General features: G+C 40.0%; 1 protein-coding gene across 3 annotated transcripts in view; it reads left to right on the plus strand.

Moving 5' to 3' along the window:
• Positions 1-13,189, plus strand: part of KDM3B (lysine demethylase 3B) — a 54,694-nt gene that overhangs the window by 29,963 nt on the left and 11,542 nt on the right. For all 3 annotated transcript variants that reach the window (XM_068206290.1, XM_068206288.1, XM_068206289.1), the window contains exons 13-16: positions 577-704; positions 1,365-1,644; positions 2,588-2,844; positions 6,431-6,697. In XM_068206290.1, coding sequence (XP_068062391.1) covers positions 577-704; positions 1,365-1,644; positions 2,588-2,844; positions 6,431-6,697 — 932 coding nt within the window. The remainder of the gene's footprint in view (positions 1-576; positions 705-1,364; positions 1,645-2,587; positions 2,845-6,430; positions 6,698-13,189) is intronic.

Raw genomic sequence — 13,189 nt, forward strand, 5'->3', positions numbered from 1 at the left:
TAAATCTAGTTTTAAAGTTCTCCATAAAAGTCTGGTCAACTTGATGGCAGAGGCTTTCTTGCTCTGCTTGGGCAGGTGAATCGCATCTGTTCCCAAGAGACCTGACTTCTCGGAAGTAGATTTGTGGTCATAGAAGGCAAAACTTTTGAATATGGCGCTGGCCACACTGCCAGGTATTCACCTGGTCAATTCATTACATCTGCCTGTGTACCAGGAGGATAGAGGTGAACACCTGTGCTCCAGATCCTTTCAGCATTGTTTCAAGGGTTATATAGCTTCTTGTGGTGGATCAAAATCACCTCATTGCAGTATTGTTGGACCCTACATGGAATAGTAGAAGCAGATGACAATCTGTAGGATTTGCCAGGTTTGACAACCTCTCAGTGACATTGTGAAGGCAGTGTTAGCACTGTTTGCCACACTCTACTCTGCAGGGACAATGTCTTGTTATATAGCATGTGACCTTAAAGATACTTTGCAGTAATTCTAAAAAAACCCTACCTCTTTCAAGATCTAGTTTAGGCCTTTTTTTAGATTTCTTTGCATGTGATATTAAAGACCTAACTTTATTTACAGCGCTTTACAATATTGGAGACATGGTTCATGCAGCACGAGGCAAATGGGGTATTAAAGCCAATTGTCCATGTATTAACAGACAGAACAAATCGGTGTTGAGACCAGCTGTCACTAATGGAATATCACAGGTATGTAATGTGAAGCTGAAATTACCTTGTTCGACATTTACATTTTTAAGATCTATTAAGATGTTAGATCCTTTAAGCTAATCTATTGTGAAACAGGAATTTTGCTTTCTCCATATGTACTCTGAGGGTTTTAGTTTAGCAAAAGTGTTCTGGGTTGCTTTTTGCGGACATGAGCTGCATCTGTTATCCACCAAGTTAGATATTATTTGGGCTAATGCTCTTATGTAGAAACTGTGGAGGAAGCCATTTATATTGATGCTGTTTTTTAAAACAAACCAGTATGAGTATCTTGCAACATGTGTTTTTATTTTGTTGTGCTTCCTGAAGGAATCTAGAGCAGTTCTGTAACTATCGACACAAAAAATTCTCCTGTAATAAAAAAAAACAGAAAGAAAAGGAAAGAAATCAAAAAGTTTGGGCTTATGTTAAAAGATGACATGGTAAGAATTCATACCACAGTGCAAAGGTGAATACACGCAGATAAAGAAGCTCTTGTATTCTGCTGCTACCTAAGCATAAATGAATTTTACTGTGTGCTTATAGCAAATGGGAAAAGAAAAACAACAGACAAAACCAAATGGACTGGATATTGAAAATGTCTTCCAAGTTGAACTCTTCCCTTTATTCAACATTTACAGGTTTTTTATATTTTTGTTTTAGCTTCCAACTGTAAATACTAGTGCATCAGTCTCTGGAAATGAGAATGCCTTTTCCACTGGAGCAGGGACAACAGGAGTGGGGCAAGTAGAAATGGACACTGTACCAAAATCTGAAGCAACTGACAGTAGGATAGAAGAATCTGCAAAAGCAGAGACATTACCAACCAATAATACTGGGGAAGTAAAGACTAACAGACCACTTTGTCCAGAAACAGCTCCATCGTCAGCTTTACACTGGCTTGCAGATTTAGCAACACAAAAAGCAAAAGAGGAAACAAAAGGTGAGCAGAAGAAATGCCCTCTGGGGTTGCATTTAAAAGATAAATGATAACATACTATTTGATTGCTATACTTCATGAGTGTCTAGCCCTAAATAGAAAAGAAAAAGGTAAGTTTTCTTCCTTTGTGTCTTAGAACCAGTTTTTTTCTACAGGCTTAGAAAAATGCAAAGCTGGAAAGATGATACAGCTGCAGACATTGCTGTCTCATGGTTTATTTCTGTGCGTTGTGTATTTATTTTCTCAGAAGCTGACATCCTGATGTAAAATGATAGTAATTAATTTCAGATGCAGCTTTGCCACTTTATAACTTTTGAAGTAAATACAGCTCTTTTTTGTGCTATGTGAAGAGTGCATTTCCAAGGAACTGAGACTAGAGTCCAATTGGAAAGTTAGATGAAAGCTTACAGCATCTTTAATACTCAGTAGCTGGAGTGAATACACTTCCTAGAAATTAGAGGTAGTATGACTAACACAGGATTTATTCCTTCCATATGTCTAGAAGGGACTACTTTACATGTTGATGTTAAATGCTGGTGACTCATTTGCAAGTTTTGCAAGTCTTAGTCATGGTAATATTTTGACTACCATTAAAATTTGAAATATTTAATATCAAAACATTAATTCAGAAAATCAGGGAAATGTTTTTTAACTGAATCCATTAAAAATTGTGTTTACACATGTCAGATCTTTTTGGATCAGATCTATTGTGCTGTTCAAAACCTTAGCAGCATATGAAGGGCAAAATCTGTGTGAAGTATCTTTGATGCTCATTGAGGTGCCTCATTCACTGTTACAGTGATAATTTACCGTTACCACGAGATTCTGTTAATATCCTATTTAATGCAAGAGTAAATAATTTCAGAAAACTTTGTGATCATTTTAACTTTGCCTCTTGGGGATTTTTTTCTCTCCCCTCCCTGTAATGTTTATATTTATCTTGCAGAATCAGGATCACTGAGATCAGTGCTTAATAAAGAATCCCATTCACCCTTTGGATTAGATTCCTTCAACTCCAGTACAAAGGTTTCCCCGCTAACCCCAAAGCTGTTTAATAGCCTCTTGTTGGGTCCAGTGACATCTAGCAACAAAGCTGAAGGCTCCAGCCTCAGAGATCTGCTACACACAGGGCCAGGAAAGCTTCCTCAGGTCCCATCAGACACAGGAATCCCCTTTCCTCCAGTCTTTTCTGCAGCTTCTACGGTAAATAATTTTGTATTCCTTCAATGATATCTGTTCTAGGGAAGAATTTTCATATAAATGTTTTTATAGTATTCTACTCTTGAATGTTGAAACAAATGTGATGCCTTACCAAAACTCACCACCCCACAAATTTGTAGAGAATTTTCATGCTAATTTTTAGTTTTAGTTTACTATTGCTATTCTCTTCAAGAGACCAAGAAAGTGGGTTAAATACGGCCTATAACTTGTTTAGTTGATAATCAACATCCCTGCAAAGTTCACTTTAAATGTCACATCTTTAAAAATACTGTAAGAGCATACCACAGAAAAAAAGACAAAAACTTAAGAATAAACCAGTTCCTTAAAGTTATGTATACTTGAAAGTCATTTGAACTAGAGTATACTTGGGCAGGATCTGCTGCTCCAGCTGCATCACTACAAATCTACAGGTCCTGATGGGATTAATCCAAGAATCTTCAGAGAGCTGCTGTCATCACAAAGCCTCTCTCAATGAGTTTCATGCGGTCTTGGGAATCTGGAGTGGCCCCAGCTGACTGGAAGCTGGCAGACATTGTCCTGATTTCCTAAAAGGGCAAAGAGCAGTACCATGGAAACCACAGGCATGTCAGTCTCACTTAAGTGTCCAGTAAAATAATGGAAAATATTATTCAGGGAAGTATTTGAAAACATCTGGAGTAGAACACAGTCATTGGTCAGTGCCAGCATGGCTTTGTGTGGGTGAAAGTCCTACTTGTTGAATGTGATTTCCTTCTATGACAGGGCCACCTCATTCATCTGGGAAAGCCAGTAGATGTAATCGTTCTGGAAGTACATTTTTGATGATGTCTCTCTCGATATCCTTCTGGACAAAATGTCCAGCAGGCAGCTGAATAGCCACATTTGGACAACATGCTCAGGCATAGGGTGGGATTCTTTGTGTGTCCTGTGCAGGGCCAGGAGTTGGACTTGATGATTCTGATGGGTTGCTTCCAACTCAGCATATTCTATGGTTCTGTGATTCTGTAAGTTTAAGGTGTAGTTGCTATTTCTGAATGCCTTTTCTGGAATAGGGATATTTTAATCCATTTTGGAAGAAATAACTTCAAAAAAAACCCTGAACAAATCAATGCTATTTGAAGTGGTTAGAAGCATTTAGTTTAAGGAGAATGATAAATTCTGTGGAATTTATCAACACTTAGCTCTTTTTGGTGAATACTTTCTCCAAAAGCTTAGGCAGATAGAGTAAGAAGGAAGATGAAATGGCTTGTTTCATAGTGATTTTTTTTTTTTTTTTTTAACTCTGCCAGGCTGGCTGGCTGGCACTTTGATAATAGTTCATGTTTGTTGGTTTTGGGAGAGGGAACTGTATGTGAAAATATAATGCTGCTACAGGAAAGTGGATCCAAGAATACTTCTGCCTCTCATCACTAAGTACAGGCAAAGAAACTGTGGTCACTTGTTTTAAAGCAACTTATTCCTTCAAGGCTTGAGATAGCCTGTCTGAACTTGTATCCCTGTCCTGGCAATTCTATGCATTGTCTCACCACATCTAATCAGATGTATTGTGTAATGTGTTTTTTCACTTTCCTGACTTCTGATCTTCACTGAGTAATGTAGATTTAAAGAACTTATGGAGAACTCTGGTCCATCTCCTGACTTGAATGTCTAGGTGCATCATATAGAATGAACAAATCATATCTGAGAAAAAACTGGTGTGTAACTCAAATTAAGAGAAGAAATTTGCTGCTCATGGCGAGAATCATCTTGATCTTTCTGGAGCATTGATAGTCTGTTGTGAAGAATAATAAGCATGGTCTTTAATAATTAAGACCATGACTTTAATAATAATAATTAAGCTGCGTATTATCTTACAGCCTCTAGAGAGTCAGAGTAATGGTACATTTTTAAGACCATCCAAAGCAGATGATGTTATGCTCTAGTCTTACTTGCTAAGATGGGCTGTAGAAAACTAACATAATTCTAGGCAGCAGTACAGAGTGGAATCAGACTAGCAGTGGGGTAGTGCCTTTTAAAGGAGTCCAGGGTTCTGGAGGACAAGCTGCACCTGGGCCAGCACTGCACACCTGCAGCTGCAAAGGTAAACAGCCCTGGGCTGTATCAGGAAGCATACAGCTGGAGCACATCAAGGGATGTGGTTATTTCATTCAGCCCCTGTCGGGCTACACCTGGAACACTGTTTCCAGTTTTGATTTCCCTGGGTGAAGAATGACAGTGAAAAATTGCATGGGATCCGGTGAAGGGCCACATAGAATGATTAAAGCATTGGAGAGCTTGACACATTTGGAAAGGTTCTAGAAAATGGTTCTCTTCATCCTAGAGAAGAGAATGCTTTGGGGATCTGATAAATCTTACCATTTCTAAGTGATGGTTGTAGGGAATATGGAGGTACTCCTTTCATAAAGATGCATGGTTAACAGGGCAAGGGGCAATACCAGTTTCTTTCAGGAGAAATTCTATCTGGATATAAGAAAAAATTCTCCCTTTGCATTCAAAGAGTGGAATAGGCTGCCCTGAGAAGTGAATTAATCTCCTTCCCTGTGAAGTTAAAGTTTGGCATGACCCAGCCAAGGGGAACAAAACCTAATTTCAACAGAAATTTACCCCAGATGATCTCTTGAACTTCTGTTGGACCTAGACTCTTCTACAATTCCATAAGTATTTTTTACTGAATTAATATATTCAGTAATTAGTAATGTTATGTTTTAGATTGATAGCTCTGTGTATGGTGAATTTTTTATCTATTGAACCTTAGTTTTTAAGAAGATGGGAGTTTTTGGGAGGGGGGAGAGAGTGGTGTTGATTGGTTTGTTATGTTTGTTTTGTTTTTCACTTGAATGAGAAGTTTTTTTCTACCAGAAATCTATCACACCCCTGCCCCCTCCCACAAATGTGTGAATAAAGGTCCAATAATTGTTTATCTTCTGTTGAATATATGAAATCTATTAAGTGTCTTAAGTATTTTGCTATAAACAAGGCCAATAGGCAGGCTTTTTATTTTTTTACAGTTAAAACGAAATTTAAGATTGTGTTGATAACCTATTACAAATTTTAAACACTCCGTGAGTTTTAAATGTCGCTTGAGGAGCATGGCAACCAGAGCCAGAGAGTCTCTCTGCTAGTGGTTCCACTAACATGTGGGAAGCACTTTCTGCTCTCCCTGTTGGTGTTTGCTTAGTGTTCACATATCTATCAGCTTATGTGTCCCACGGCTGAATTCACTTCCTTAGTAATGGGATGAAGAAAATGGGGAAATAGACTCGAGATATTAATGAAGTTGGGAAAAATACTGAACTATTTTTAATATCCAAGTAGCTGAATTTAGATCATTAAAGTTTTCTGTTTTATGCCTGCATAATATTTTTCAAGGTAGCCTTTAGCTGATTATTTAAACTTCTACCATTGTAAAACAGAGCCATTGCCATTTCTGTTCTTAATTGGATACATGTCTGTCTCTGAGCCAGTTTGTTTCTGATGCATGTTTTCCTGGTAGCAAGGTGTCTGTGACTAAAGTCTGAAGGAGACCAGATACATGTTAATACTTATACTGTGGCAAGACTAAACTTACCTCTGGATTTACATCTTCTAGGGGGTCAAAGGTAAAGCCAGCCTGCCAAACTTCTTGGACCATATCATTGCTTCTGTGGTGGAAAATAAGAAGACGTCTGATGCTGCAAAACGAGCTAGTAATTTAGCTGACACACAGAGAGAGGTGAAGGAAATGGTAATGGGATTAAATGTGCTGGATCCACACACTTCCCACTCTTGGCTCTGTGATGGCAGACTTCTTTGCCTTCATGATCCCAGCAACAAAAACAACTGGAAGATCTTCAGAGAATGCTGGAAACAAGGCCAGGTGGGTGATAAGTATCCAGCCCTTGTGAATATTTCAACTGTAGCTTTATAAAGAGAGGACACAGCAGCCCTGTTCACTCTGTGCTTTATTTACTTAGGCCTGTGTGCTCATGCATGTTGAGCTTTTCTCAGCTTACCATCATGAGAGTGTTTGCTTTGACAGCCCTTTTAGTTGTAGTGTGCTTTGTGCTGAACCTCCTCTGCTCTACTACAGCCCAGTAGGGAATCCACTCTGATTTCCTGAGTGCATCTTAGCATCTACCCCACGCTTGATGCTTTATAGCCTCAGAGAAAGATGCATTTCCTTCCAGCTGCAACATGTACAAGAGCGAAAATGCTGCATGCAGTAGTCTACTGAATTTTGGATGTACTTGATACAGTGTCTCACCCTGAGCCCTACAGCCAGTGGGAACCCATGTGTTGTTCTGGACTCAGCAACTCATGCATGGAGCGCTCTCGTGGATTGTCTGAGATGCCATCAAGCAGTTAGGCTTTCATACAACAGACTGTACCTTACACCTGCTCTCAGCATAGCCACTTTTTCAGATGTCAGTCTGTAGTGCTGCAGCTTAGACTTCTCCAGAGAGTCATTAAGATCAGCCTGGTCAGACAACCTGAATCTTAAAAAATGGGTGAGTAATTGCTGCTGCAAAGGAAGTGCAGCTGCAGCTCTAACAGAGGGTAATGGCCATTGCTGTTCAAACTGTATTCTTGGCATTTGGTCCTGCGGCTGCCTCTGACACAGTACCTTTGCTGACTACTCAGAATTCATGCCATTAGTGCTAGACCATTAGGTCCCTCATCATCTGTTCTAGAGACGTGCTTGTTGTCAGTTAGTTTGTTGTTACAGTGCTAATGCGCTTGGCAGTCGGATTCCATACTTATTTGTGATTTTTCACAAGACGCTGAGGTGAGGTGGAGGAACAGGCTGCATTATACCTCTTTTGGCACTCAGAGTCTACTCGTGACAGAAGTAGAGTACTTTTCATTTAAATGTAGCCTGTCTCATGGAACTGTACATTCTCTGGGTTGCCTGGACATAAGCACAGCTAGCACATAGCCATAAGAACTGCAAAGATGGCTGTTATGCCACCAGCCACATTCCTGTTCATGATTCCTCTGGCCAGCTCCTAATAGTTGGAGGAAGGTACCGTGCAGCATACCCTCACTTGTCTGACTAGAAACTTCACTGCCAGCTTCCCGCTAAGTGCAGTTGCTTTCCTGTCCTGACTATTTTGGGGTGCATAGGATTTTTTTTTTTTTTTTTTTAATTTTTCATCCTGTTATATTTTTTCTGATTTACGAGGGATTTCAGATCACTCTTTTGCAGTGCTGTGGTGTCCATCATCGGCTTTTCTTTGCTAAGAGCTTCTTAGTTTCTGGTTAGCATACTTCAATAATTTTCTCAACACTTCTGTCAGGAAATACTACTGCGTCTCCTAGGAGGATCCTAAACATCTTGGGAATGCCTACAAAAAATGTGCTTGTCAGTTTTGTTGCCAATGAGACTGGTTAATCACCATGAACAAGATGCTGCTTGTGACTGTGGGGTTCTTGACTGGTGATGAGTCTTGAGAGACTGCTTATGGAGTCTAGAGATGTGATTACAAATCTTGTGTCCGATGTGTAGCTTGCAGTGTGCAGCACCATCCAAGTTGGTGCACACCCTGAGGCTCTGTCTACAACTGCCATGCTCGTGTACTCTTTGTGACCCACTATCTTAGGCTTTGCCTCAAGGTATGCTATTGATGCTTTTGGATCATTTTATCATTCAGAGGACCCCTTGAATAGGAACAAGACTGGGCAAGTCCTTTGCTCAGTTGAGCAATTCTCAAGGTGGTGTTGCAGTCATTGGAGTTTCCTGTTGAAATGTGAAAAGGAATCAAACAACTTCCCTTGTTCCTGCATAAGAGAGAGTATGTGACCCAGGCAGGTGTTACTGTCTCAACAAGGTTATTTTAAACAGAATTTCTTCAAGCAGATACTCTCTGAAGAAACTGTGCTCTGTCACTGTTCTTCCTTGGCTTACATCCTCCTGTACAACTCAGCTGCACCTTTAAAAGTGAAGTGAAAGAACATTAATTTTACCACCATTCCCCAAATCTTCCTGGTTTGTGTTTTGGAAAAGGTTATTTGGAAAAAAACCCTTATCCACCCTCCCCAGCACAATAAATACACACTGGACACTAGGTCTGTGCCATATGAAGATGTTGGATATGGTGGCATCCCAGGTTGTTAAAAGAGAAAATTCTTTTCCCCTTAATGCTTAGATAATAAGTGGCACTCTTTCAGTGTCACTCAAAAAGAGCAACATTTTTTGAGTCCTTCATCATAGAAATTGTCAGAAATAAGTTAAACTTTGTCTTATCCCAGGATTCACTGAGACTGTAAGAGTAATTCTTGAAGTTGTTTTTAAAGAGCTTTTTGCTCTCCTGAAAATGGTTATTGCTCATCTGGGTATACTATTAGGATTCTCATCCTATAGCAACTTGGTATTTTTGCTAGGATTTCTCTTTTTTGAGACACTGATAATATGGTATGGCACTGGCATTTTTTTGGTTTTTGTTTTGGTTGTTTGTTGGTGGGGTTTTTTTTGTTTTGTTTTTTGGGTTTTTTGGGTTTGTTTTGTTTTGGGTTTTTTGGGTTTGTTTTAATTTTTTTTGGTGTTTCTTTTGTTTGTTTGTTTTTTGGGGTTTTTTTTGTGGGTTTTTTGGTGGTTTTTTTTGTTTGTTTGTTTGTTGGTTTTTTTGTGGTTTTTTTTTTTTTTGTTTTGTTTTTTTTTTTTTTTTTTGTTTTTTTTTTTGTTTGGTTTGGTTTTTTTGTTATCTCCCTGTAGTTTGAAAGCAGATTTGGCAGGAGATGTCTACCAGGCAAGTCCATTGTCATTTTATCTTGGAGCACTATCTGTGTTACTCACTAGAGAGAATATTTTCTTTCTTCCATGGCAAATTTGCTGCTTAATAGCCAGAAGAGTTCTACTAAGTTAAGTAGTTTGGTTGTTTTGGGGTTTCTTTTAATTGCTATTTACAAGTGGTCAAGTGAATACATCAGGGATCAAAGTGTCATTATTTTTCTGTACTGAAGACAGCTGGTTTAGCCATCAGCTTAAAGTCTACCAGGCAATGCTTTCTACACATCCTGTGGAAGGTACTGTTATTTTACTCATACAAGATCCCTAGTGTTTGTTGTAGAATATGCTTAAACTTTTTTATTGCCTTAATGTTACCATTTTTGCTGGGATGAGTATATTCAGATTGCCTTAATGTTACCATTTTTGCTGGGATAAGTATATTCAGATTTGAGATTGCTGTATTTGCTTTATCTTAGGGAGGATTGCTGCTTGCCAGGGTGTCACATTTGGGACATAGTAGGAAGACTGCCAAAGCTTATCTGTCCCTCAAACATGTGCCCTCTGCTGCTTTTCCATATTGGCACACAGAGTACTACTGGGGAGACCGGGACAGTATCAAAAGTGACTGTATGGCTCTGGAAGTGTTAATCAAGGCCATGGAGTCCTCATGGTTTTCTTACTCCTGCCAGTGAAGGGTAGGGGAGTGGACAGATTCTGCATGTCAACCATAGTTTGCACAGCCGGTTTTAACCAAGAGGGTTTTGTGATCATGGGAACCTCTTTGAGGATTGAGCATCTTTGCCATCAGGCTGGCCAACCTTATGAGGAAAGCTATAAACAGGAGCAAGGGAGGGGAGAGTATGACCAGTGATCAAGGAAGGAATTGATTGATTTGGCAAGCAAGCAGTGTGAGGTGATGTGAACAGGAGTAATCCTGTGCTCAAGAAACCAACAATGAAAGATATCCACTTCAAGTATATGCGTGTAAGTAAGGATCTGTGTGCATCACAGCATTGTGAAGAAAGCTCTCACACTGTTTATTGGAAATCACCATGACTAGATGTCTTTCTGAAGTACCTGTACACTAATGCATGCAGCACATTGAACAAAGAGGAGGAATTAGTGTGCAGTTGCACATTGGTATGACAAAGTGGTGGGAAAGCTCATGCAGCTGTAGTATGGGAAGGAATAGGTAGAGGCTGTTCAGGAAGGACAACACAGGAATGACAGGCCAGGAAAGTAAGCAGGAAACATTGCTGTTTTTGTGAGGAAGAAGAACCTAGAATGCTTGAAATTGTGGAAGAACTGATGATGAGCCATCCAAGAACTTAGGAGCCAGGATTATTGAGCAGCGTAACATGGACAACATTATGGCAAGTATCTGCCATATCACCCTGATACCTGCTGGAGCAACAACACAACAGGTCACAAGCAGTCCTGAAGTGCATTGATGTCAATGTTCTGAGACAGCTAATCAAGGAAACAGCTAGGGAAGGGTGCTTGTTTTGGACCTCGTGCTTTAACACAAGGAAGAAGTGGTGGTTAATGTGGAGATACAGGGCACCTTAGGCTGCAGGGACTATTAGATGGTGGCGTTCAGGTCAAGATTCTGAGAGGAGGGAGCAAAGCAAAAAATCATGATCACAAATCTGGGCTTTGGAAGAGCAGGCTTTTGCCTTTTCAGATACTTGCTTGGAAGAATCCCATGGGGATATGGTCATGAAGAAAAGAGGAGCTTGGGAATACCGTTTCAATCATACTTAACCTGCCTTATAGCCTTCTGTGATTATATGACTGTCTTGGTACATGAAGGGAAAGTAGTGGATGTTTTTTGTATTAACTTTGATAAAGGCTTTTTACACTGTCATAATGTCATCAAAGTGAAGTGACTTGGTAAGTGAGCAGTGTGATGGACTTAAAACTGACTGAAATGCCATGTGTGAGAGCACTGTCACTAGTGGTATATCATAGGGGGTCACTTTTGCACTGACCCCCTATGTGCACTTTTGACTTGCCATGTCATTAGTGACCTAGATGGAATGGGGTTCTTCATACACCCTTAGCAAGTTTACAGGCAATACAAAACTAGGAGGAATGACTCATACAGCAGGTGGTTCTGCTGCTATTCAGAGGGTCTGAACAGGCTGGAGAATTGGACTGAGAAGAATCTGGTGATGTTCAGCAAGGGAAAATGTAATGCCCTGTACATCAGGGAAGAATAACATCCTACATCAGTTGCTGTGAAGCAACCATTTGGAAGGCAGTTTTGCCTAGAAGGATATTGGGGTCCCAGTGGGCAAGGGAGTGACCATGAGCCAAGAATGTGCCTTCACAACAAAGAGAGTTGTCAGCAAGTCAAAGGAAGTGATGGTTCCACTTACTGTGTTCAGTTCTGGGCTCCCCAATTCAAAGGAGTTGCAGACTTACTAGAGGAAGCCCAGTAAAGGGTCACAAAGATGATGAAGGGACTAGAACATCACTTAGATGAAGAGAGGCTGAGCAAGCTGGGACTGTTCAGTCTAGAGAAAAGAAGGCTCAGGAGAGTGTGGGGAGGAAATCTTAAGCAGCGGGAGCCCGGCTCTTCTTGTCAGTGCCCACTGACAGGAGAAGTGGGAGTGGGTGCAGGAAGTTCAGCCTCAACACAAGAAAATACTCTTTTTTTTGGTTTGAGGGTAGTCATTTCCAATCTAAATGTTCCTGTGGGGTTTTTTGCTTTTTTCATTCCCCTGAAATTCACAGGAGTAAAGTAAACAACCCCTTTTTGTTTTCTTAAATCTCACTCTTCTGGAGCTGAGGTTTCATTGCTGCCTTCTAGAACTTAATGGCTCTGTTGTATTGTATTTGAAAACCAAGGCCATTTCTGTTATCCCCAGACTTGGGATTTTTACATTCATTTCTGAGTCAATAGTTGTCCTCACTTAGGGACTAAAATCAAAGCTAGGCCTTTTAGAGGCCATTGGACAATACAAAAGAAGCAGCAGTTGGTTACTGGGGTGAGTTTAAGCAGCATGACTTTGAAGTTGCTTGTATATAGCTCTGTAGGTATCGTTGCCTAGCACACTGATATTACATCTAGGGACCTGTGTGCTTCTCAGGGTTGTGCTGAGCTCTTCATGTGAAGAAACCAAGACTACCATCAGATCATTGTTAATGTATAGGGCACGGCTTGAAATTAATTCAAACTTGCATAGCCATGGGAACTGCCATCTGAACATAGGTAGCAGTTACAAAAGCTGAAGCTTTTCAGGTGGGAATAGTCCATGTGCAAGTTCACTTCATACCCTCTTTGTTTCCTCTCAAATTTGGTAATTCTCTTTTGAGATGGCAGGGTGAGAGGAACTGAAAAGGTTTTGGCAGTGTTGGGAGGATTGTCTGGTATACCTTTCCCAATTGTTGTCAGTTTAGCAAATGCTTTGAGATTAATTAAATTAATTAACTCAATTAATTAATTAAAGCATTTTAAATGCTTTTATGGGGAGAGGCCACTGAAATATCTGTTTGGAGTATATGTACATCATTAGCCTAAGCATCTTAAAACCCCTTTTGCAAGTGAACAGCCTTTTTTCCACTACTTGGTTTTGTCCTACAGAGTTAATGTTGATCTGTGATTATACATAAATAACTAGTGAAATAGTTAAACAA

This window comes from Anomalospiza imberbis, chromosome 15, assembly GCF_031753505.1.
Source record: "Anomalospiza imberbis isolate Cuckoo-Finch-1a 21T00152 chromosome 15, ASM3175350v1, whole genome shotgun sequence".
Classification (NCBI taxonomy): Eukaryota; Metazoa; Chordata; class Aves; order Passeriformes; family Viduidae; genus Anomalospiza; species Anomalospiza imberbis.